Source organism: Oncorhynchus clarkii, chromosome 16 (assembly GCF_045791955.1).
Source record: "Oncorhynchus clarkii lewisi isolate Uvic-CL-2024 chromosome 16, UVic_Ocla_1.0, whole genome shotgun sequence".
NCBI classification, from domain to species: domain Eukaryota; kingdom Metazoa; phylum Chordata; class Actinopteri; order Salmoniformes; family Salmonidae; genus Oncorhynchus; species Oncorhynchus clarkii.
Window position 1 is genome coordinate 28,798,052 of NC_092162.1, and position 25,415 is coordinate 28,823,466.

General features: G+C 40.9%; 1 protein-coding gene across 1 annotated transcript in view; it reads right to left on the bottom strand.

Annotated features, from left to right (window-relative positions):
* Positions 1-25,415, bottom strand: part of LOC139368300 (cadherin-23-like) — a 237,626-nt gene that overhangs the window by 8,933 nt on the left and 203,278 nt on the right. Inside the window, exons 45-48 of the mRNA XM_071107046.1 lie at positions 23,297-23,497; positions 19,881-19,921; positions 19,671-19,731; positions 19,315-19,444 (exon numbers count right to left, since the gene is read on the bottom strand). Coding sequence (XP_070963147.1) covers positions 19,315-19,444; positions 19,671-19,731; positions 19,881-19,921; positions 23,297-23,497 — 433 coding nt within the window. The remainder of the gene's footprint in view (positions 1-19,314; positions 19,445-19,670; positions 19,732-19,880; positions 19,922-23,296; positions 23,498-25,415) is intronic.

Here is a 25,415-nt window from a genome sequence, read left to right on the forward strand (position 1 = left end):
AGCTGTTCAGAGCCCTGTTGGTTCCAGACTTGGTTTATCGGTAAACTTGCCATGAGGTAGCAAAGAGAACAGTCTATGACTGGGGTGGCTGGAGTCTTTGACAATTTTTAGGGCCTTCCTCTGACACCAGCTGGAATAGAGGTCCTGGATGGCAGGGAGCTCGGCCCCAATGATGTGTACTGGGCCGTACGCACTACCTTCTGTAGAGTTTGCAGTCGGATGCCAACAAGTTGCCATACCAAATGGTGATGCAGCCAGTCACGATGCTCTGAATGGTGCAGCTATAGAACTTTTCAGCATCCTGAGGAGGAAGAGGTGTTGTCTTGCCTTCTTCACAACTGTGTTGGTGTGTGTGGACCATGTTAATTCCTTGGTGATGTGGCCCCCGAGAAATTTGAAGCTTTCAACCTGCTCCACTAGAGCCCTGTTGATGTGGATGGGGGCGTGCTCTGCCCTCCATTTCCTGTAGTCCACGATCAGCTCCTTTGTCTAGTTGACGATGATGACCTCACTGACCTCCTCCCTATAGGCTGTTGCATTGTCTTCGGGGATCAGGCCTACCATTGTTATGTTGTTAGTATACTTATGTTCAGTCCCAGGGTCCTGAGCTTACTGATGAGCTTCGACACTATTGTGACTATAGCAGTCGATGAAAAGCATTCTCACATAGGTGTTCCTCTTGTCCAGGTGGGATAGTGCAGTAGAGATTGCGTGTGGATCTGATGGGGCGGTATGCAAATTGGAGTGGGTCCAGGGTGTCTGGGATGATGGCCTTTTAAATAATTTCATGGCTACAATTGTAAGTGCTATTGAGCGATAGTCATTTAGACAGGTTACCTTGGCATTCTTAGGCACAGGGACTATTGTGGTCTGCTTGAAACATGTAGATATTACAGTCTTGGTCAGGTAGAGGTTGTAAATGTCAGTGAACACACATGACAGCTGGTCAACGCATGCTCTGGTAATTCGTCTGGCCCTGTGAGCTTGTAAATGTTAACCTGTTTAAATGTCTTCTCACATCGGCTATGGAGAGCGAGATCACACAATTGTCTGGAACATCTGGGGCTATCATGCATGGTTCAGTGTTGCTTAACTCGAAGTGAGAATAGAAGGCTTTTAGCTCGTCTGGTAGGCTCACGTCACTGGGCATCTCGAGGCTGGGTTTCCCTTTGTAATCCGTGATAGTTTGCAAGCCCTGCCACATCTGACGAGATTCAGAGCCAGCGTAGTATGATTTGATCTTAGTCCTGTATTGATGCTTTGATGCCTCTTTGATGGCTTGTTGGAGGTCATAGCGGGATTCCTTGAAAGCAGCAGCTCTAGCCTTTAGCTCAGTGTGGATTTAGCCTGTAATCAATGTCTTTTGGTTGGGATATGTAAGTACAGTCCCTGTGGGTACAACGTCATTGACGCACTTGTTAAGAAAGCCAGATCATTCTACGAAAAGGGTGGCTTTCCTGTTCCGGCCTTAATCACCAGGAAAAACACTTAAAAGTGTGAGATAATGACAGAAAATATGTTTTTTTGGTTTTAATTTAAGTGTTTTATTATTAATAAAACATATGTAAGACCGTTATATTGCAAACTATTTTTTAAATATATTGTTGTGCACGGTCAGTACCATAAAATTGTCTTGTCTCTCGGGTCAGGAGTCATGGTTTAGTGACATTTTTGAGTTTAAATTTCATAGGAAAGTATTATAGTTTGGACTACTTAAAAAACTAAAATATCAAATAAATATTACAAATAATTTACAAGTAATAGCTGTCCCTCAATTTCATGTCACTGGTGTTAAAATGTATAAAAACCATCACTTTGAAAATATGCAACATCCTTGACAAATTCTTCCTGGGTAAAAGGTTCATTGGAGATGGGACTGTTTTGAAAAGCACATGGTGAGTATACACTCTCTCTTCATATGTTAACAATTTGATGATTAACTTGGTAATTCCATGCGAGAACTTAAGATCTGTCACTGGTGTTATACAGTTTATAGTAAGAAAGAAAATTGGATGAATTGCATGATTAAGTGATTTATTTACAATTTAAGAAGGGATGCTGACCCACACCTCAGAGCTGCCTACCTTAAACAAAAATACCAGATTTACTTAAAGGATTTAGAGATTTGAAGAAGAGTGAAGGATCTCACAGAAAGGGAAAAAACACAGGATCGAAGAAAATGTCGGGTCAGACAGGCAAAACACAGAGAGAGATTGAGAGCAGGAACAACAGTGTTGACTCACCCATCCACTCCGGATGAAGTGGGGGGTTCATTAAAGAGGTCGGCCGACCTCTTGTTCCGCCACGTGAGAGACATAACGGATGCAATGTCTTTCTACCAGGAGTTGAGGGACTCCGGCAGTGAAATACAGTTCCTTTATGTCAGCGAGGAAGATGTGGAAAGAAAGGCACAGAAGATGTTTGAAAGGAACCATGCGAATGCACCAGGTTGTAAGTATCACACCTGGCATCCTAAAATATAGAGACATAAGTTGTCTCTGCCAAGCAGCGGAAGGCATGTGGGATTGCCCATGTTATGGACTCCAAGAAGTCACCCTCCTGATAATGCCGGCTAATGGCCGTGATCTCTCACCTAAACATCAATCAGATGTCATCGATCTGGATACCTCAGTTCCACTTTGTCCAGATGTCATCGAGTCTCATCACAGTGGACAGTGGTGTATTGTGAACTTCGACGAACAACCATACCCTGGCATTATACTTGAGGTTGAAGAACATAATGTAAAAGTAAAGTGCACGCACAGGAATGGTGTCAACAAGTTCTACTGGCCAAGACCAAGAGATGATATCAACTGGTATGGGGATGACCAGATTGTTTGTCTGATGCCAGAGTTGCTGACAGTGAACAAAAGATCAGTTCAAATTTGCCACAGTATCTGGAAGTAGTTGGAGGAGCACCTGCCTCTGAAAATGGCAGATGTGAACTGGCTACTAGTGAAGAAGACGTCAGTAGCTAGAAAGCAATGGAGATTGGCTCAGAGATGATAAGAGATGGACGCGACACAATAACATGGCAAACATATCTGAAGTAAAAGTGAAGAACAATACAAATTCCATGAACATGTTTTACTGCATACAAAATGTTCGTATCAGTGTGGTTAGGAAAACAATTTTAGTTCATGTTCAATGTTAGTGTTTTAGTGGACATGTTTTATATGTTTGTATGACAATGTTGTGTTATGAAAGACACATTTTAGTCAATAGGCTTCATCTTTTGTCTTAATCTTTGACCAATAACTCTCATTTTATTGTTCATATTAAATCAACCCATTTTATGAAATCTGAAATTATTTGTAAATTAAAGTATTACTAATAAATTGATAAAATTTGTTTGAAATAATCTTATGTTTGTCATTGGTTTCACATTGTGTCACTGGTGTTACATTGCGTCACTGGTATTACTGTATGGCATATTGGTGTTCTGGCATCAGTCTCCCAATTTAATTTAATATGTTTGTTGTATCTATCCAACTGTTGCTAAATTCATTAGTAAACATTTCAAGGATATGATGATGCCATTTTGATGACTCAACCTCAATTATTTCTAATGTTACAATAAAAAACAATAGTATAAATGGGAAAATGTCAGAAAAGAACTGCATGTTTAAAATGAATTATTATTAATCCAAACAATTTCTTAGCATTATCATTAACCTTTTCTCTCTTTGATTATATATGCAAATTAAAGACTGAAATGATCTTCTAGAAAGCCTGAATTGTCATCTAAAATATCGGTAACACCAGTGACAAAAAGGCAGCACAAGCATTTTTTATGTAATGTAGTACAAATATGTTAAACTGTCTTATTTTGATTTATAATGTTAAGCGGTTAACTATTATCTGACTAAGTTTTGATAAAAAAAATAATAAACATTTGTAAAAGTTGGCTGTTCAAAAAAGCTACCATTTTGATAGAATGACCCAGATGTGGTTAACTCCGCAATGTAATCAGATGGATCCTGGAACATATTCCAGTCTGTGCAAGTGAAACAGTCCTGTAGCTTAGCATCCGCTTCATCGGACCACTTCCGTATTAAGCGTGTCACTGGTGCTTCCTGTTTGAGTTTTTGCTTGTAAGCAGGGATCAGGAAGATAGCGTTATGGTCAAATTTGCGAAAGGGATTGTGAGGGAGAGCCTTGTATGCGTTTCTGTGTGTAGAGTAAAAGTCATCTCTAATTGCATCGCCTCTAGTTGTACAAGTGACATGCTGGTAAAAATGAGGTAAAACTAATTTCAGTTACCCTGCATTAAAATCACTGGCCACAAGAAGCGCCTTTTCTTGTTTGCTTATGGTCCTATACAGCTCGTTGAGTGCGGTGTTAGTGCCAGCATCGGTTTGTGGTGGTAAATAGACAGCTACGAAAAATATAGATGAAAACTCTCTTCATAAATAGTATGGCCTGGAGCTTATCATGAGGTATTCTAACTCAGGCGAGCAAAAAGTTGAGACTTCCTTTACATTAGAGATCGCTCACCAGGTGTTGTTAACAGAGACACGCCCCTCCCCCCTCATCTTACCCGAGGCTGCCGACCTGTCTTGACGATGCATGGAAAAGCTAGCGAGACGTATATTATCCATGTCCTCGTTGAGCCATTAGAATATTACAGTTCTTCAGGTCCCATTCATAGCATAGTCTCGAATGGAGATCGTCCAGTTTTTTTTCTCTAGTGACTAAGTTCTCCAACAGAACGGAGGGTAGAGGCGGTTTATTTGCATGCCAACTCGTCAGGAGGCCGGCTCGTCTGCTTCTTTTGCGCCGTCACTTCCTCTTTTGAGTCCCGGGGATTAGGGCCTGGTCCAGAGTAAGCAGAACGTCCAGAGCTGCCGACTCCAGAGCTGCCATCCAAATCGAGGTTAGTGATCGCTGTTCTCATCTCCAGAAGCTGTTTTCGGTCATAGTAAATTATGGCGGAGACATTATGTACAAAAGAAGTTAAGATCAGCGTAAAAAAAACACACAAAATAGCAGAATTGGTCAGGAGCCCGTCAAATGGCTGCTATCCACTGCAGCGCCAATTTATCAGAAGTAACAGATGCTATAACTTTGGCAAATGTATTTCAATTTATCAGGGTATACTGCAGCTCCTCCAGAACCCTACGCACGGCTATGATTCTATAAGGAAATAAATGAAGTGCAACGCTGGAGAGATGAGAGTTGCAGGCTCATGTCTATCAGAGCAGAGAGAGATCACAGAAAGAAAGTGAATCTCATTGTAGCTCTGTGAGAGATACGGCTACGCGTTGGTCTCAAATATTATAACTTTTACACTGCAAAAAGTGAAAATAATTTTTCATGCCACAAGAGGTACCAGATCCGGCCAAAGAGGTTATGGAACGAAACAGTCCAAAACAGAGACTTGACGTACAATGTAATATTGTATGTCAAATATGTACATTCAAAACACTGTTAAAAGCACTGTGTCTGTCCCAGTGGTTCACCAATCATGGCCTTGATAGGCCCGGCAACAGTAACATGGCGTGATGTTGTAATGATGCCATTTTTTTAGGGGGAGAACGTTTCTTTAGGACCATCAGCTGATGTCCTGAGAACTGATGGTGGGACGTTGATAGAATATCCTAGCCCCCTGATCTTGCAAGCTTACATTCTGTTTCACTACACGGATACAGTCTGGCCACGACCAGATTGAAACCATTTGAGCCCCTCCCCTCCTTCCACCATACGGCCAGACCAATCAGGGTCCTCTGATAATCTGTGGGGGTGGTTTAATTGATGACAACAATGAGAAGCGCCTGTAGTCAAAGTCGAAAATCATAACAACAATGGCTGCTTTTGGGGAGGTCTATGTTGAAGCAGTTATATCAGAACTGGAGGGCATAATTTAACTGAAAGAATAGCAAATAACTGCATTGAAGGCTTTTCTCAGGAAAAATATGTTTTCGTTATTTTCCGGACTGGGTTTTGCCAAGAGCTGGATTTACCAGCTAGCTCCGCTGGTAGTCAAGAAAATGGAACAAATCGAGTGTCGCGGTTGGTCGCCCTACATAACTATGGATGTTATCGTTATAATTTCTAATCTAGACTATGTTGGATTAACAATTTAGTGTATGCTTTCAAAAACACCGTACAGCAGTGTTTCTAATATTTTCAAAAACATTAGATATGACACAGGTTTTCCTTTGAGAACTTTCCCAAACTTCAGGCTATTATAATGGCTCTTATTACTGATTCATTAGTGCATGTATTTGTCTTTCACATACACCTGTTTTGGTGAGTACAGCATCAGTGCCTACATTGTCAACAACCTTCCAGTATTCAGATTACACAACATGCAAGACAAATTCTGCACATCATCAGTGACTTTCTTGGTCTATAGTAGTTAGTTGATTAACTGCTCAGAAATTAGACTGTGTATGTTCCATACCATATCTGTATGGTGTTACTCTAAATGCAACTGATTAACACTGTCATAACAGTTGCTCAAAACTTTCGGTGGTGCTGAACAGCTGCCTCTATAAGGCTGTTCAGTATTGCAGGACTTGTTTTCAGCCCCGGGAGAGTAAGGCTAGATTTCAGAAACTATGAGAACTAGCTTTAACTGAAGATGGCCTGCAAATTCTTCAACTTCAAGTAATGACAGTTTAAACCCAGCAAGCCAAAGGACAGGGATGCCTTATGCATTTTGTTAATTTATGTTTAAAAGTTAAAGGTTGTTACGAAGACCTGACCTGACACAATCATTTAAAATATAGTTCCATCAGTAGTGATGTCCACATATTCCTACAGTGAGGTTGTGTTCAGTTCTGTACATGTACTTTTGATGAGCTAATCTGAAAATAAATTATGTATAGGGTTCTATACATTTCTATAGGATGCATTTTTCTAAATAAGAGTGACTGATTGTAACTGCTTACGTTTACTGGCTATATTCCTTCATTTTGGTATAATTCTATTGTATTTTCAAGTGTTGCTTATTTGAGAATTCACACTTTTCTTTGTTTTTATCTGAGCACCTCTTGCATCCTTAAGACTGTTGCATCCGTAAGACTGATTTTAAGGTAAAATTAATGACGTGTGAATCAATGGAATATTATGTTAAACTAAAACAAATATGCTATGAACGTCATAAAACTGACTTGTGGGAATGTTCTGTGCAACCTCTTAAGTACAATATGTAATACTATTCTTGCAACATTCCAGACAGCTTCCGTAAATTAATTACATTTTCTGGTTACCTTTAAAGAACTTAGACCAGGTGTTCTGTCAACATTAACTCTTTGACGCGTATGAACACACAGGTGTGATAATTCTACAGTGGTCCCTGCAGCGTACGCTCAAACTGGTGTGATTGGTGTGAACTGGTGTGAACAATTCATTAGAACATTTAGTTATAATTGACGCAAAAGTCAGCATTTCAGCTAGCCACACTGTTTTTTCACAGAGACATTTTGCGCAAACACAGCTTTTACAACATCATATCCTCAATGTGAGCAGTTCATTGTTAGATGCAATGTTCAGACATTCACAGAAGTAGTAACAGCATGACACAATTCCCATCCAAATCAAATAACGTAGGCTATATTAGTTCTAATGCTAAGTGATGAAAGAGTGAGCTAACACAAGCCATCATATTTAACTACCTCTTGGCTGATAAAAACCATAATGTGAATTAGCTAATAGCATTACTATTTACAATTCATTACATGACCAGTGATCGAAATGCAGTGCATTCAAAGTACTCAGACCCCTTGATTTTTTGCACATTTTGTTACTTTACAGCCTTGTTCTAAAATGGATGAAATTAAATGTTTTCCTTATAAATCTACACACAATACTCCATAATGACAAAGAGAAAACAGTTCATTTGAAAAAATGTTGCTGTGACACTAGAAATTCAGCTCCTGTTTCCATTGATCATCCTTTCTACAATTTGATTAGAGTCCACCTGTGGTAAATTAAATTGATTGGACATGATTTGGCAAGGCACACACCTGCTTATATAAGGTCCCACAGTTGAATGTGCATGTCAGAGCAAACACCAAGCCATGAGGTTGAAGGAATTGTCTGTAGAACTCCCCTAGGGAAGGGTACCAAAACATTTCTTCAGCATTGAAGGTCCCCAGGAACACAGTGGCCTCCATCATTCTAAAATGGAAGAAGTACCAAGACTCTTCCTAGAGCTGTCCGTCTGTTGAGGAGAAGGGCCTTGGTCAGGCGACGAAGAGCCCAATGGTCACTCTGACAGAGCTCCAGAGTTCATCTAATCGGATGAAACCAAGATCGAACTCTTTGGCCTGAATGCCAAGCGTCATGTCTGGAGGAAACCTGGCACCATCCCTACGGTGAAGCATGGTGATGGCAGCTACGGTGAAGCATGGTGATGGTTTTTAATACCTAAGAAGGTACTTCAACAAAGTTTTTTATTTATTTACCTTTATTTAACTAGGAAAAGTCAGTTAAGAACAAATTCTTATTTTCAATGACAGCCTAGGAACAGTGGGTTAACTGCCTGTTCAGCGGGAGAACGACAGATTTGTACCTTGTCAGCTCGGGGGTTTGAACTTGCAACCTTCCGGTTACTAGTCCAACGCTCTAACCACTAGGCTACCCTGCCGTCCCCCTGCCGTACTGAGTAAAGGATCTGAAAACTGATATTTCAGTAGTTTTTTTATACATTTCTAAAAACCTGTTTTTGCTTTGTCATTATGGCGTATTGTGTGTCGATTGATAAGGGGGGAAAACTATTTAATCAATTTTAGAATAAGGCTGTAACGTAACAAAATGTAGATAAGTCAAGAGGTCTGAATACCTTCCGAACGCACTGTAATTAAGTCAAATACTTTATGAAAGTCAAACGTAATCCTACAGTGGTAAAGTTTGTGTGAGCTGCAATTTTTGTTTTTCCATGTAAACCAAAGATGGGAAAGGGTGACAAGATGAGTTGGGTCTGTTTGCAGTATACATGTTGAAGGTGTGTCGCCTACCATCATTCAAATCCCATCATTCACTTCCGGAGGTTTAATCAAAAGACGATTGAACCATCCTTTCACCTCATTTTGTTATAACATCTTTGGTCTGACAGACGTTTACGTGACACACACAATGCATTGTATGATGTCAACAAACATGGCTCCACACATAGCTGGTAAGTTGCGAACTTACACTGCGGGACTTAGAGGTCATTTGTGGTTCAGTATGGTACCCTGCGTCACCACTTTATTGCTCCAGACCAGGGCAAGGGGAAGTTAGAGCACTGATTGTGCTTTTGGGTCCTGCTGTGTCTCTAACTGACAATGAATGGGTGACATAAACCAAAATATAAATGGATAAATGTGCACGACTTCAGCATTACTTACTAAAACTGTTGTTACACTGTTTTTATTATTTTATTTTGAAAGGATTATTTTGCTCTTACTGTAGTACTGTACACCACTCCCGACCAGTCATGTACAGTGCCCGAGTGGCGCAACGATCTAAGTCACTGCATAGATGTACGCCTGCCTCGACTGGGAGACCCATGAGATGACTGTAGGTTTTTTCTCTCTCTAAAAACAGAAATAAATAACTGTAAATAACAAACTGGCTTTATTTACAAATTAGTAACAATATATATTTTAGTCAGATTGGTCATGGCTCCCGAGTGGCACACAAAGGGACTGCCTTGTAGTTCCAATATCCACTGAAAGCGCACGAGGGCAGGGGATGGGCCGCAGAGCCGCGCACAGAAGACAGACCTAGCTCATGGGTACGCGAGGAGGAGGAAGGGGAGGGGGTGGACCCCCACCCTGCCACACTGGCAACACTTTAAGCGGCATTGCACTAATAATGGCTCTGACTAGGGAAACGTTCCAGATGTTCTGTTGTTAGTGCCAGTCTGCATGTTCAAACTAAAACAATATAACTAATAATGGCATCTTTGTGCTTTCATTAATAAAATAATGATAAAAATACTTGGCGGAGAGTCAAGTCATATTTTTCCGATATACTGTAGGCCTACCTAGGTGACATGAGTCTCACTAGTGTTGAGTAATGTGCTGTTAAAAGTGGTATTTATTTAAAGAGCATATTGAAATTAGAAGATATATGATTTGGAGCAATAGCCTACAACTATTTTAGCACTGTTTTGCGCTACTCTGAGGCAAGCATGGGGACAGGTCTTGATAAATCAATGAGATGTATATTTTAACTGAATCTCCATTTGGGTATAGGTTAGACTAGAATTAGAAAATTAGGGTGTTGAAATGTTATGCTTTTAGTGTAACGTTTATTTAACTAGGCAAGTTGGTTAAGAACAAATACTTATTTATAAGGACAGCCTACTCCTTCCTCCCTGTTGGGGAATTGAACCCCAGTCTCCCGCGTGCCTGCAGGACACTGGATTCTTTCGCTAAATAACCCAGTACTGTACTCCCGACCGTCACATTGTACAGCGCCATATGTTCTGTTCAATCCCAATGGAAAATAAGAGTTTTTTTTGTTTTCCTTGGAATAGAAACACCGCAATATTAACCTGTTGCGACGACCAAACCCGGATCCGGGATTCTATTTATAGACCTAAGCTCATTACCATAACGCAACGTTAACTATTCATGAAAATCGCAAATGAAATGAAATAAATATGCTAGCTCTCAAGCTTAGCCTTTTGTTAACAACACTGTCATCTCAGATTTTCAAAATATGCTTTTCAACCATAGGAAAACAATCATTTGTGTAACAGTAGCTAGCTAGCGTAGCATTTAGCGTTAGCATTAGCGTTAGCATTAGCGTTAGCATTTAGCAGGCAACTATCACAAAAACAAGTAAAGCCTTCAAATAAAATAACTTACCTTTGAAGAACTTCTGATGTTTTCAATGAGGAGACTCTCAGTTAGATAGCAGATGCTCCGTTTTTCCAAAAAGATTCTTTGTGTATTAGAAATAGCTCCGTTTTGTACATCACATTTGGCTACCAAAAAAAAAAAAAAAAAAACGAAAATTCAGCCCTCAAAACGCGAACTTTTTTCCAAATTAACTCCATAATATCGACTGAAACATGGCAAACGTGGTTTAGAATCAATCCTCAAGGTGTTTTTCCACATATCTCTTCAATGATATATCCTTCGTGGAAGCCTGGTTTCTCCTTGCTCTCAAATGGAAAAATAATTGCACCTGGCTTTACGCTCCAATTTCGACGCAGGGACACCAGGCGGACACTTGGAAAATGTAGTCTCTTATGGTCAATCTTCCAATGATATGCCTACAAATACGTCACAATGCTGCTAACACTTTGGGGGAACGACAGAAAGTGTAGGCTCATTCCTTGCGCAATCACAGCCATATAAGGAGACAATGGAAAACAGAGCTTCAGAAATTCTGATCATTTCCTGGTTGATGCATCATCTTGGTTTCGCCTGTAGAATGAGTTCTGGGGCACTTACAGACAATATCTTTGCAGATTCTGAAACTTCAGAGTGTTTTCTTTCAAAAACTGTCAAGAATATGCATAGTCGAGCATCTTTTCGTGACAAAATATCGCGCTTAAAACGGGAACGTTTTTTATCCAAAAATGAAATAGCGCCCCTAGAGATCAAAGAGGTTAATCAAATTAATCCCAAACTCTAAAAGTAATTGGAAAGGTAGATAAAAATTCTGGAGATTTTGTACATTTTGAAATGAGGCCGAGTATGAAAGTGAAGTATCAGGTTCTGACAGTAGAGAGCTGCTCGCAACCTATTGGCCATTGAGAACCCTTAATCTGAGGACCCCTTTCCCACCGACAAAGTCCCTCTGAAGATGCTGGTGGTGATGGAGGCAGACAAACAGTGGGTGAAGTACGGAGGGTCTGAGATAGTTGCAAGGCCGCCAGCCATTTCACCCTTCCTGGCCCTGCTATTGAGTCCCAGTCCCAGTCTGGAGTGAGCCCCTTGCCATCTCCCTCTGAGGCTTAGTGCTTCAAGCTGTTTCTGACAGAGGAGCTGGTGGGAAACATAGTGGAGGAGACCAATTGCTATGCCTTGGAACTACAGGAGAAGAGAGAATCAGGGGAAACTCGCTAAATGTGTGACAACCACAATTAGTTAAATGTACACCTTCTTGATGAACTCCTTAAGGGAAAACTGGCGCACGGATCCTATGTTTGCAACTCCCTTCTTTGCCAAACTCTTTCCCCAAGACTGCTTCCTAGTTCTGCTGCGATGCCTGCATTTCATCAACAATGCTGTTGCCAACCTAAATTACACAAAATAATAAATGTTCTTACCAGCTTACATTAGCATTTTGTAGGGTCTTTGTGCCATACAAGGACCTATGCAGTGACACGACCCTGATGTTATGGAGAGAAGGCTGGCATTCCGTAAATACATTCCCTACATTTTGGTATTGGTATTTTGGTACTCTGGTATTTTGACTCTTCAAACATACCAGAGTCGCTATATGCGATCCCTGACTCTGTTTCTGGTACGCAAGCTATTTTAATTAGTTCCCCGCATCCAGTGCAGGCGGGAGGGATTGTTAATTGCGCTACCGAACTGCCCCTAATCAAAACGAAACAAAACGGCCTAAACCCAGCCGTCAGAAAACACAGAAAATGTAACTTTTTTCAATGTGTTAATACCATGCTTAGGGAATGTGATTTTGGGAAAGAGGTCATCTTAATGGGAGATTTTAACATTAATTATGAAGACAAGTGTTGTAGGAAAACCCTCAAACGGATCACTAATACCTTTGACCTTACACAGCTAGTTAAAGGGCCAACCAGGGTGACTTGTTGCTCTAAAACACAGATTGTTTTGGTGTTCAGTAATAAACCAGAGAGAGTGACTAAATCATTCAATATGGTTACTGGGCTGTCTGATCATAATCTGACACTTATAGCCAGAAAGCTGTCTAAGAGCAGGTTTAACCTCTCTACTGTTAGAAAGCCGGATCAACTCAGAATACCTAAGAGTGAATTAAACTATTTTGAAAAAGCAATTAAGGGAATAAACTGGAATGATCTCTTGTCCTATACAGACGTGGAAGCTGATAGTCAGGTTTTTCTATCCACAATCCAGACTACAATAAATGGCTTCCTAAAGAAAATCAAATCCAAACCTGGCCAAAAGAGCACTCTTCCTTGGCTAAATGGAGAAATCTGGAAATTGATGAAAGAACGAGATTATGCTCTAAAAATAGCCCTAAAATCTAAATTAGAGCATGACAGATGTAGGTTTACCATGTTGAGAAATAAGGTGATGAAAGAAATCAGACAGGCCAAGGCAAACTTTTTTATTAACATAATTGGTGAAGCAAAGGGAAATTCTAAATTGGTATGGGAGAATCTAAAAATGTTAACAGGGAAAGACCATAGTAACACTGCAAAAAGACTAGAAATCATGGTGAATAACAATCTAACACAGGATGCAGTCGAAATAGCAATAGCCTTCAATTCCTACTTTATTGACTCTGTCAGGGTACTGACACAGAACCCCTCCACTTGTTTCTTGGGCTCAGTGCTAGTGAATGACACTCAACCTGTCTTCATCATAAGGGAGGTTTCTGAGTCAAAGGTGAACAAGGTGATTAGCTCACTAAAGAACTCTAAAGCCAAAGATGTGTTTGGGATGGACTCTACCTTTCTTAAAAACTACAAAGAGTCACTCATTGGCACCATTACTAAGGTCACCAACACATCTATTGGTCTCGGTGTGTTTCCAAGGGTATGGAAGTCGGCCATAATAACGGCCATCTTTAAATCAGGTGACCCTGCTGACGTGAGTAACTACAGGCCCATTAGCATACTACCTGTGGTGTCAAAGGTTGTTGAAAAGTGTGTAGCAGAACAACTGATTGCCCACCTCAACAACAGCCCCTTCACATTACACTCCATGCAGTTTGGCTTCAGAGCGAAACACTCCACAGAAACGGCCAACTGCTTTCTTCTGGAAAATGTGAAGTCCAAGATGGACAAAGGGGGTGCTGTTGGGGCTGTGTTTCTGGACCTAAGGAAGGCTTTTGATACTGTTAACCATGAGATTCTCATCACAAAATTGTCCAAGTTCAACTTTTCCCCTGATGCCTTGAGATGGATGAAATCATACCTTGAAGGCAGAACTCAGTGTGTCAGAGTGAGCAATGAGCTGTCGCCCACTCGTAGCTATGATGTGGGCGTGCCCCAAGGGTCAATACTGGGGCCCCTCCTGTTCAGCCTGTACATTAATGATCTGCTTTCTGTCTGTACTGGGTCTGAAGTTCAAATGTATGCAGATGATACAGTGATATATGTGCATGCAAAGAGCAAACAACAAGCTGCACAAGAACTCACTACTGTAATGGTCCAGGTTACAAAGTGGCTCAGTGACTCGTGTTTGCATCTCAATGTGAAAAAAACTGTTTGCATGTTCTTCACAAAGAGGGCAACAGATGCTACTGAGCCAGATGTCTATGTGTCAGGGGAGAAGCTTCAGGTGGTATCCGATTTTAAGTACCTTGGCATCATACTTGATTCCAACCTCTCTTTTAAAAAGCATGTGAAAAAGGTAATTCAAACAACCAAATTCAACCTAGCTAATTTCCGATTTATATGAAATTGTTTGACTACAGAGGTAGCAAAACTGTACTTCAAATCTATGATACTCCTCCACTTAACATACTGCTTGACTAGTTGGGCCCAAGCTTGCTGTACAACATTAAAACCTATTCAGTCTGTCTACAAACAGGCTCTCAAAGTGCTTGATAGGAAGCCCAATAGCCATCATCATTGTCACATCCTTAGAAAGCATGAGCTCTTGAGTTGGGAAAATCTTGTGCAATACACCGACGCATGTCTTGTATTCAAGATCCTTAATGGCCTGGCTCCCCCTCCACTCAATATTTTTGTTAAACAGAAAACCCAGACATATGGCAGCAGATCCACAAGGTCTGCCATGAGAGGTGACTGTACAGTTCCCCTAAGGAAAAGCACCTTTAGTAAATGCATTCTCTGTGAGAGCTTCCCATGTCTGGAATACACTGCCATCAGACACATAACTGCACCACATATCACACTTTCACAAAATGCTTGAAGACATGGCTAAAGGTCAATCAGATTTGTGAACATGGTCCCTAGCTGTGTGTTGCCGCCTTCCATGTTGTCTGTTGTCTGTAGCTTGTGAGGTGTGGAAACACTTTGTTGCTTTTATGAATTTTGTCTTGCTGCTTTTTGTTTTATGTTGCTCTGTCTGTATGCTACGTCTTGCTTGTCCTATGTTGCTCTGTCTGTATGCTATGTCTTGCTTGTCCTATGTTGCTATGTCTTGCTTGTTTTATGCTGCTATTGTCTATATTGTAATTGTTTTTAATAACCTGCCCAGGGACTGCGGTTGAAAATTAGCCGGCTGGCTAAAACCGGCACTTTTACTGAAACGTTGATTAATGTGCACTGTCCCTGTAAAAATAAAAAATAAAATAAATAAACTACAAAGGCACAACTTTGGGGTCAAGTTCTTTATTATATGCGACATGAAGACAGGATTTGTCCAGGACATTAAGACTACTCTGGGTCCAACACTGACATCCTACATTATGAGGTGATAACAATGCTGGCTCCTCATTTTGAGAAGGGCCACACTTGGTATGTGGACAGTTGGTACAGCAGTCCCACACTCTTCCAGCATCTGCTCTCCAACAGCACATGGGCCTGTGGCACAATCCAGTTGAACAGGAAGGGGATGCCGGCATTCGGAAGCAGGAAGATGCAGAGGTGGAGTTCAAGGAGAACAGTCAACAGCTGGCACTAAAGTGGCATGACAAACGAGACATCCGTGTCTTCTCCACTGTCCATACAGCAATCATGTTGGCCACTGGGAAGTTGGACCACCAGACGGGAGAGAGAAAGATCAAACCAGACTGCGTGCTTGACTATAACCTAAAAATGGGGGCATTGGATAAGGCGGACATGATAAACAGCTTTGTGGAATGTGCTCTGAAAACATATGTTTTCCACCTAATCGACAATGCTGTCCTCAATGACCACATAGTTCACCACCAGCTAACAGGTGAGACGATTACGGAACTATGTTTTTGTAATTTGACATACAAATCACATACAGTTCCAAAATGCAATTAAATTTACAATATCTCATCCACCTACCCCCTCATCATCCTCACCACTCCCTCTTCCTCCCCACTCCCTCTCCCCCATAGGTAAGGTGATTACCTACCAATAGCACAAAGAGAACCTCATGAGAAAGTTGCTGGAGGAGCATCACACCCTTCGGCGTTCATCAACTTGGGGCTGCAGACAATCCCCTACGCCTCAATGCACGGCAAGTCCCCCAAACTGCTGCTCAAGGGGTGGGGGGTGGGAATGCAGTTTTTATTGTTCAATCACTGAATATTGAAATATGGGTTATGCATATTAATGAGTTGTCAGTCTTTTCTTGTTCTTTTTTTCCCTCTAGTAAAACTTGTTTTTATTTTTTTCTGTTCAGCACTACCAATACTTCAATAAAATAGACAACCATTAAATATAGGCCTATGTCTTTTCTTGTTGTTTTCTCTCCCAGTAAAATGTTGTGCAGTTCAAAGAGTATGTTGCCAGCATACAAAAGCTGGCCTCTTTCTTTGGCAAGAAAGAAGTCCAATTCGAGTTATGATGTTGGCAAATAATATTCAATACAGTTTGTGTGTGTGGTTTCTGAAAGTACAGAATAAAGTGGAATTATTAGTAATTACAATGCAATATCAGGATATAGCAATAAAACAATATTAAAATGAAGTAATCATTTGAATTCACAAAATCATAAATATGAATGATATAAGACACAGTAAGAAACAGTATCTGAAGAGCTCCAAAAGGGGGCAGGGCAGTGCAGAGAAGGGCTATGCTAAACAAGCCAAATTAATACACAGGCCATGGTCATGATGAAGCCTGGGCAGATTCAAAGGATACAACAGAAGCTAATACAAGAATGTTGCTAGCTACATAAGCACAATTGAGTATAAAACCATAAAGGTTATGGAATTAGTACCTTGCGTGTCCATGGTTATATAGGAATACACACAGAATACTTTATGTTCCATATATAGCTACATAAGGTGTGCTACAGAAGAAACAACATAACACGATATACAGAAACTATTATGCTAACATAATAAAGCACGCCACTTACTTTGATAGGGACACACAAATGTCCAAAATAGTTATTAGTAAGGAAAACAGCAATGAAGGCAATGGGGGCGCCAGCCGGAAAATGCACCAGGGGTAAAACATTCGGGAAGGTTCTGACTGGAGATGCGTAAATGCTTGCATACTTGACCTGGGGAAACAATGGGGGAGTGCTTGGGCTCTCATCAAAGAGAGAACTTTGTCCGGCTCAGCTAGCTAATATTCATCTTAAATTAAAATAGCATGCCTACTTCTTTGTGAATTAATGAGTAGGTGGAACGCACCTCATTTCAAACCGTTGTTTGAAATTAATACGGTTGGTTGAAAATAATTTGAAATTGACAAGTTGAAACATAGATAATTAGCAGGAAGCTAATTGGTTTGAGGGCAGCATGGGTTAACTGTCCTGTTGCGTGACAATCAAATGTTGGATCATTGAGCGCATTCTGACATCACGCTCGTAAAAAAAACTCACGCTGTGGGGACCGCTAGAGATATTTGGATGTGAAAATATTAAGGGAATGCCCTGTGCAAAGTAACTTAAACATTGTATGAATGTCATCACAACTGAGCATATTTTGTGCTTTGGGAACCTACATGTATATCTTGTAATGTACCCACACTTCTCCCACAACCAAATGAAATGTTCTGGGAACCTTTAAATAACTTAGAAAGGCTGTTCTGTCAACATTCTTGCAACATCGAAGGAATGTTTTGTGCACCCTGATACAAACATTATCTGAATGTTAGCACAACTGGACAGTTTTAGTGTTTTTGGAAACAAAATCTTGTCATATCCACACAAGGTTCCCACAACCTAAATACATGTTTTAGGAACTTTTAAAGAACATAACAAATGTGCTCTGGGAATGTTCTTGTAACATAAGGGGAATGTTTTTGCGCCCTTATGCAAACATTGCACAATCATTCGTACAAGTTGACAGATTATTTTGTGATGTCCCCGCAGTGTTTCCACCAGACTGTTCCCACAACCTAAAGAAACATTCTGGGAACCTTTAAAGAACAGACTAAATGTGTTCTGGGAACGTTCTAGCAACATGGCAAAAGTTTTATACAAACATTGCGTAATCATCAGCACGGCTGGACAGTTTTTGTGTTAGGAGAACATTTTTCACAACCTAATGAATGTTCTGGGAGCTTTCACAGAACCAATTGTGGTTTGCTGGGTGTACTCATAGAAATGCATGAACAATGGAGGATGGGGAGGACCATCCTCTTCAGTGAATTTCATATAAATAAAAATGGTAAAACATTATTAAAGTTAGTAGTGTAACTGGTGTAACCGGAGAACAGCTATCTGTCCTCTGGGTATATTGACTTCAAGTAGAAAACCTGGGAGGCTCATGGTTCTCCTCCGCTACATAGACTTATACAGTAACTATGACAACTTCCAGAGGATGTCCTCCAACCTATCAGAGCTCTTGCAGCATGAACTGACATGTTGTCCACCCAATCAAAGGATCAGATAATAAATATAGTACTTAAAGCATAAGCTACAGCTAGCTAGCACTGTAGTGCATATAATGTGGTGGGTAGTTGACTCAAAGAGAGAAAGAGACAATAGTTGAACAGTTTTAAACAAATGTTTTGCCAATAAGGCCCGCCGGTGTAACTGCTAAACTGCTTACTGACTCTATCATGACTGCATGATTGTAGCGTGTTTACTAAAGCATTAGGTCTATTAGCTATGTTAACTATGACGTTACAAATAGCAAGTATGGTGACAACGATGTAGGCTGTGTTTAGCGGTCATAATATGGTTTTGCTTGGAAAGGTTTTTTCACCTGGTCTCATACAGCTGATGTGTTGTGCATTGAAGTCCACAAGCGAAGGGAAAAGGTAAGAGGAGGAGAGTGCATAGATGCGAGAAGGAATACAATATGGCTGTATTCATTCCGCCAATTCTGTTGAAAGACATTTCTCAAATGGAAGCAAATGGAACGAAATGGCGATAAACATACCTGAATATGTCTAATAAAAATTATTGTTTGCAACTGTTGGACTTATGATTGTGTCACTGCCTGTCCATTTGTCACCTCAACATTTTCTCTCAACATGTGTGCACCAGGTTGTAAACTTTCATTCATAGGCTAGGTTGTAGGGACAAGTTGAGTATCATGTAGTAGCCTAAACCTATCAATGTTAAAATGGAATATGAATGAAATCTTAAACGGCACCGACCGCCGCTGTTTAATAGCTGTACTCACGTGAGTAGGCACGGGGCTGTTCCACAGGTCAGTGATCTCACTGAGGTTTTCCGGCAGGTCGTCTTCATGCTCTGCTTGGGCAGCTAGCTCCAGGTTCCGACAGAACGGGTCTAGCCACACAGGGTTGGCCCTGAGAGTCAACAACAGTCTTAGCTATAACCTTACCCAGCTAACACTTCATCAGTCTTATTAAATATTGTATACACAACTGTCAGATATTTAAGATCAGCACTGCATGTATCTGTGATCCTGCAAAAGGAATATGCCCACACATACATCATATCAATGACATGAGTCAAGTGCAATAAAGTAGTGTAGGTTTTAAAATGCATAAACACTGTAATCTATTGTCTCACCCCTCAAATGAGTATTTATTGGTGTTGGGCAAATCCAGGATGTCCATGAGACCTTGCTTCCCTGGAAGACAGAAGATAAACAGGTGAATTATGAATTACAATCACGCACACACACACACACACACACACACAGCTAGTCAAACTAGTCCATAGTTCGCCACATCCTGCTGTTAGGCTTGCAGGGACTTTCCCCTCGGTGCTGTCTCTCACCTGTGGATCCTGCTACAATGGCTTTCAGCTTCCTCTTGTGTCTGTAGCATAGAAAAACACACAGACAGGTGGTGAGACGTTCAACATGCTGACATAGCCATGTCAAAGTATCTATCATAGACAGTTTGAAGTAACACCATTACAAATTCCATTGACATGAAAAACATGTTTATATATTTATTTATTTTATTTATCCGCTATTGTACCAGGTAAGTTGACTGAGAACACCTTCTCATTTGCAGCAACGACCTGGGGAATAGTTACAGGGGAGAGGAGGGGATGAATGAGCCAATTGTAAACTGGGGATTATTAGGTGACCGTGATGGTTTGAGGGCCAGATTGGGAATTTAGCCAGGATACCGGGGTTAACACCCCTACTCTTACGATAAGTGCCATGGGATCAGAGAGTCAGGACACCCGTTTAACATCCCATCCGAAAGACTGCACTCTACACAGGGCAGTGTCCCCAATCACTGCCCTGGGGCATTGGGATATATTTTTTTTAGAACAGAGGAAAGAGTGCCTCATACTGGCCCTCCAACACCACTTCCAGCAGCATCTGGTCTCCCATCCAGGAACTGACCAGGACCATAGAGATGAACTGAAAGAGCAATCCATACTTAGATACACAAGAACATATTGTAAAATGAAGTGGTTAAGTATGAGTAAGCTTATTGGATTGTATAAGTTAAAGTGGATCAGTATGCTATGTTTGACAATGAGGGTGAAAGGGTGACAGAGGGTGGTGCGAACAGCCCAGTATATCACTGGGGCCGAGCTCAATGCAATCCAGGACCTCTATATCAGGCGGTGTCAGAAGAAGTCCCCAAAAATTGCTAAAGACTCCAGCCACCCAAGCCATAGACTGTTCATTCTGCTACCGTCTGGAAAACTGTACCGGAGCATCGGCTCTCGGAACAACGGGCTCCAAGACACCTTCTACCTCCAAGCGATAAGACTACCAGACTCCTAGATAGTTTGAGTACCATTAATTGACTATCTTGCGCTGACCCCACGTACACTCACTAGACTATACAAACCATATACATTGACACTCCCACACAAAAGCCACACACATTCATGCACACTACATACGCCCACACACACATTACACACACACACACGCAGACCAACACAACACAAACACACATACATACATATTACACACACACACACTTTTACACTCAACAATTGCTGCTGCGACTTTGTTATTTATTTTACTCTTATTATTTATCCTGATGACTAGACACTTAACCCTGCCGTCATGTACATGCAGTATCTACATCAAATACTTCATACCTCTGCACATTGATTTGTACTGGTAATCCCTGTATATACAGTTGAAGTCGGAAGTTTACATACATCTTAGCCAAATACATTTAAACTCAGTTTTTCACAATTCCTGACATTTAATCCGGGTAAAAATGCACTGTCTTGGGTCAGTTAGGATCACCACTTTATTTCAAGAAAGTGAAATGTCAGAATAATAGTAGAGAGAATGATTTATTTCAGCTTTTATTTCTTTCATCACATTCCCAGTGGGTCAGAAGTTTACACAATTAGTATTTGGTAGCATTGCCTTTAAATTGTTTAACTTGGGTCAAACATTTTGGGTAGCCTTCCATAAGCTTCCCACAATAAATTGGTTGAATTTTGGCCCGTTCCTCCTGACCGAGCTGGTGTAACGGAGTCAGGTTTGTAAGGCCTCCTTGCTCACACACGCTTTTTCAGTTCTGCCCACAAATTTTCTATGGGATTGAGGTCAGGCCTTTGTGATGGCCACTCCAATAGCTTGACTTTGTTGTCCTTAAGCCATTTTGCCACAACTTTTGACGTATGCTTGGGGTCATTGTCCATTTGGAAGACCCATTTGCGACCAAGCTTTAACTTGGTGATGTCTTGAGATGTTGCTTCAATATATCCACATAATTTCCCTTTCTCATGATGCAATCTATTTTGTGAGGTGCACCAGTCCCTCCTGCAGCAAAGCACCCTGACAACATGATTCTGCCACCCCCGTACTTCACAGTTGGGATGGTGTTCTTCGGGCTTGCAAACATCCCCCTTTTTTCTCCAAACATAACGATGGTCATTATGGCCAAACGAGTAGGACTCGTTTTACTGTGGATATAGGTACTTATGTACCTGTCTCCTCCAGCATCTTTACAAGATCCTTTGCTGTTGTTCTGGGATTGATTTGCACAAGCAGTATGATGGCTGCTTGGTCCCATGGTGTTTATACTTGCATACTATTGTTTGTACAGATGAACGAGTTTGATGGTAGGCATTGAAATACATCCACAGGTACACCTCCAATTGACTCAATTGATGTCAATTAGCCTATCAGATTCTTCTAAAGCCATGACATCATTTTATGGAATTTTCCAAGCTGTTTATAGCCCACAACCGTAAGGCTCTCCAGAGGGTAGTGAGGTCTGCACAACGCATCACCGGGGGCAAACTACCTGCCCTCCAGGACACCTACACCACTCGATGCCACAAGAAGGCAAAACCGATCTTCAAGGACAACAACCACCCGAGCAACTGCCTGTTCACCCCGCTATCATCCAGAATGCGAGGTCAGTACAGGGCCATCAGACTGTTAAACAGCTATCACTAACATTGAGAAGCTGCTAATAACATACTGACCCAAATCTCTAGCCACTTTAAAAATTGGATGTAAAAAATATATCACAAGTCACTTTAATCAATGCCACTTTACATAATGTTTACATATCCTACATGACTCATCTCATATGTATATACTGTACTCTATACCATCTACTGCATCTTGCCTATGCCGTTCGGCCATCGCTCATCCATATATTTAATGTACATATTCTTATTCATTCCTTTACACTTGTGTGATAACCATTAACTTCTGGTATAAGGTAGTCGTTGTGAAATTGTTAGATTATTTGTTAGATATTACTCCACGGTCGGAACTAGAAGCACAAGCATTTCACTACACTCGCATTAACAACTGCTAACCATGTGTGCATGACCAATAAAATTTGATTTGGTGTCAATTTCTGACCCACTGGAATTGTGACACAGTGAATTATAAATGAAATAATCTGTCTGTTAACAATTATTGGAACAATTACTGGTGTCATCCACAAAGTAGATGTCCTAACCGACTTGCCTAAACTATTGTTTGTTAACAAGAAATTTGTTGAGTGGTTGAAAAACGAGTTTTAATGACTCCAACCTAAGGGTATGTAAACTTTAGACTTCAACTGTAGCGCCAATCCTGTGTATTTTATTTGATTCCTCTTGTGTTACAATTGTACTTTTTTTCTTTAACTCTGCATTGTTGGGAAGGGCTAGTTAGCTAGCATTTCACTGTAAATTCTACATTAATTGTGATATGTTACAAATATAATTTGATTTGAATAACAGTGGGAGGCTCTTACACTGTGCGATAGTACCAGTTCATGAAGATGAATGACATGGCTGCCAAGAAGAGCAACACAGCTAAGATAATGATGGCCATCTGTAGCGTAGTGAGGTCATCAGGTGCTCTCCCGCTGACGGCAGGCTGGACATCCAGGATGTTGTAATTCCTGAAAAGGTTCTTCAGCTGTTCCTTGTTCTCATCAATCATCTGAATCACCCTGTCCATCACAAGACCAGGGAAGGGGAGACAATGGGCTCAGCACAAAGAGGAGTATACTTATACAACATGTTTTTTGTGTAGTAACAATGTCATGACATAGAAATATAATTACTATGATGGGTTCTGACTCCTAAACTTGAAATAATGAGTGCCATAGTCTGGTTTCTACACCAGAAGTTAATGGTTATCTGTAGGAGGAATGTTTATGGTGTGGCAATTAAGCTTGGAATGTACTGTGTAAAGGAAAGGCAATCACATTGTTGCAGTCACTGATAAGGTTGGAGAGAGGTGGTTTAGTGAGGAATGGGGTCGAGGTCAGGTCACATTTAGGAACAGTTTACTGGCCGCATCACTTGACTTCCTGCATAGCAATAAAGATGTAATGTATAGAGGGAAGGAGGACACCACACCCAAATGGAATATATATACTGGGGCTGGTGGAAACATATATTTTATTTATTTTTATTGTACATATTTATTTTTATTTTTATTAAGGGTGGATCAGCTTAATATTGCGAAAAGATTGTTGCTTCCATCAATGTAATTGTCTGCAACATTTCCAATCCCCCATGTCTTTTTTTGGTAAAAATATATACACATACAGTGGGGCAAAAAAGTATTTAGTCAGCCACCAATTGTGCAAGTTCTCACACTTAAAAAGATGAGAGAGGCCTGTCATTTTCAACATAGGTACACTTCAACTATGACAGAAAAAAATAGAAATACAAATCCAGAAAATCACATTGTAGGATTTTTAATTAATTAATTTGCAAATTATGGTGGAAAATAAGTATTTGGTCATCTACAAACAAGCAAGATTTCTGGCTCTCACAGACCTGTAACTTCTTCTTTAAGAGGCTCCTCTGTCCTCCACTTGTTACCTGTATTAATGGCACCTGTTTGAACTTGTTATCAGTATAAAAGACACCTGTCCACAACCTCAGACAGTCACACTCCAAACTCCACTATGGCCAAGACCAAAGAGCTTTCAAAGTACACCAGAAACAAAATTGTAGACCTGCACCAGGCTGGGAAGACTGAATCTGCAATAGGTAAGCAGCTTGGTTTGAAGAAATCAACTGTGGGAGCAATTATTAGGAAATGGAAGACATACAAGACCACTGATAATCTCACTCAATCTGGGACTCCACGCAAGATCTCACCCCGTGGGGTCAAAATGATCACAAGAACGGTGAGCAAAAATCCCAGAACCACACGGGGGGACCTAGTGAATGACCTGCAGACAGCTGGGACCAAAGTAACAAAGCCTACCATCAGTAACACACTACACCGCCAGGGACTCAAATCCTGCAGTGCCAGACGTGTCCCCCTGCTTAAGCCAGTACATGTCCAGGCCCGTCTGAAGTTTGCTAGAGAGCATTTGGATGATCCAAAAGAAGATTGGGAGAAAGTCATATGGTCAGATAAAACCAAAATAGAAAGTTTTGGTAAAAACTCAACTCGTCGTGTTTGGAGGACAAAGAATGCTGAGTTGCATCCAAAGAACACCATACCTACTGTGAAGCATGGGGGTGGAAACATCATGCTTTGGGGCTGTTTTTCTGCAAAGGGACCAGAACGACTGATCCGTGTAAAGGAAAGAATGAATGAGGCCATGTATCGTGAGATTTTGAGTGAAAATCTCCTTCCATCAGCAAGGGCATTGAAGATTAAACGTGGCTGGGTCTTTCAGCATGACAATGATCCCAAACACACCGCCCGGGCAACGAAGGAGTGGCTTCGTAAGAAGCATTTCAAGGTCCTGGTGTGGCCTAGCCAGTCTCCAGATCTCAACCCCATAGAAAATCGTTGGAGGGAGTTGATAGTCCGTGTTGCCCAGCAACAGCCCCAAAACATCACTGCTCTAGAGGAAATCTGCATGGAGGAATGGGCCAAAATACCAGCAACAGTGTGTG